Genomic DNA, 1,347 nt, shown 5'->3' with positions numbered 1-1,347 from the left:
CAGCCAATAAAACACCTTTCTGAATTGAGTAGGCAGTAGCAATGAATCTATTTTGATAAGACACTAATTAAACAGTCGCAAATTGTTGTCTATTTAAAGACGGTGGGCTAGCTGTTTTTTCCACTACTTGTGATATGTCGTTCAGTTAGCATAGTTGGGCCTCTGATGTGCTACAACCAATAATACAATGAAAATGAATACTACTTCTGGATCCACACCATCTGTTTGTTAGTGTGTAAGTTGGTCCCGTCTTTAATCAATTTTGTCATGTTTACCAATTAAAATTATTGACATTTGAATGAATCTGAACATAATTTCTCTCCATACTTCATACAATCTCTGCAATATGTACATCGATCACTCTTCTGCCTTTCCCTATATATAGGGAAGAAAGCATACTTCTCTACCATCTCCTAGCTCTTCAGGCCTTCCGTAACTCCCCTTAGCTTCTTCCAAGACTTCAGCTTCAGCTTTGATTAATTTCTTCTTCCTTCAGAAAAAATGGGTATCCGCTTGCCTGAGATCGTTGTTTATGCCAAACAAGTCGTTCGAGGGCGATGGTCGACTCACCTTCTGATCAGTAGACACCAATCGTCCTTACCTCCGGTGACAACCACACAGCATGTCCCCAAGGGCCACTTCGCAGTTTATGTTGGAGATAATAACCAGACCAAGAGGTTCGTGGTTTCCATTTCTTACCTGAAGCACCCATTGTTTCAGGACTTGTTGAGCCAGGCTGAGGAAGAATTTGGGTTCGATAATCCAATGGGTCTTCTCACAATTCCATGCAACGAAGATGCTTTCATCAGTCTCATTACTCGCCTGACAGGAAACTGAGTGGAATAGATAGTAGGAGCAAATTGTAGTTAGAGATTACTGCCACAATTGAGCTAATCTCTCCATTTTGAAGTTTTTGAGTTCGACAGTCCTTGTAGATATTCCTTCAATTCTGCTTGAGGTTTTATAGAGAGAAGCATAGTTTTTTATAGATTTGTTCCTCTTTTTATTAAATTTGTATGGTTGAATATGCATCAGACCTCCATTTGTCTTATATATGATGGTGTAAAATGAAATTAATTTACAATCTCCCCAACGGCCGGGACTTCATTTTCATGGTAGGGATTGCAGGCGTATGCGTCCACCTTCCTTATATAATCAGTTAGAAAGTAGCATGAATTAGAATTTGGGAGTTGGGCACCAGTATTTGATTTTCGACTTAGAAAACATCTACTTAGCTTCAAATTACAATGGATTCATTTTAGATTAATGTCTCATAATCTGTGTAAGGAGATAATCTAAGGCCCTGCTTGCTTTTTGTTAAGTTATTTATCTGAGTAGCTGCCCATA

At 38.8% G+C, this 1,347-nt stretch overlaps 1 protein-coding gene across 1 annotated transcript; it reads left to right on the top strand.

The window, feature by feature from the left end:
- The first annotated feature begins 501 nt into the window (after positions 1-501).
- On the top strand, positions 502-837 carry LOC104589706 (auxin-induced protein 15A-like). Its single transcript, XM_010248112.1, has one exon. The coding sequence runs from the start codon at positions 502-504 to the stop codon at positions 835-837; it is 336 nt and encodes a 111-aa protein (XP_010246414.1).
- Positions 838-1,347: the final 510 nt, after the last annotated feature.

This window comes from Nelumbo nucifera, chromosome 6 (assembly GCF_055504915.1).
Source record: "Nelumbo nucifera cultivar China Antique chromosome 6, China Antique-T2T, whole genome shotgun sequence".
Taxonomy (NCBI): domain Eukaryota; kingdom Viridiplantae; phylum Streptophyta; class Magnoliopsida; order Proteales; family Nelumbonaceae; genus Nelumbo; species Nelumbo nucifera.
The sequence above is the reverse complement of the archived record's forward strand: the minus strand, read 5'-3'. Positions and strand labels throughout refer to the sequence as shown.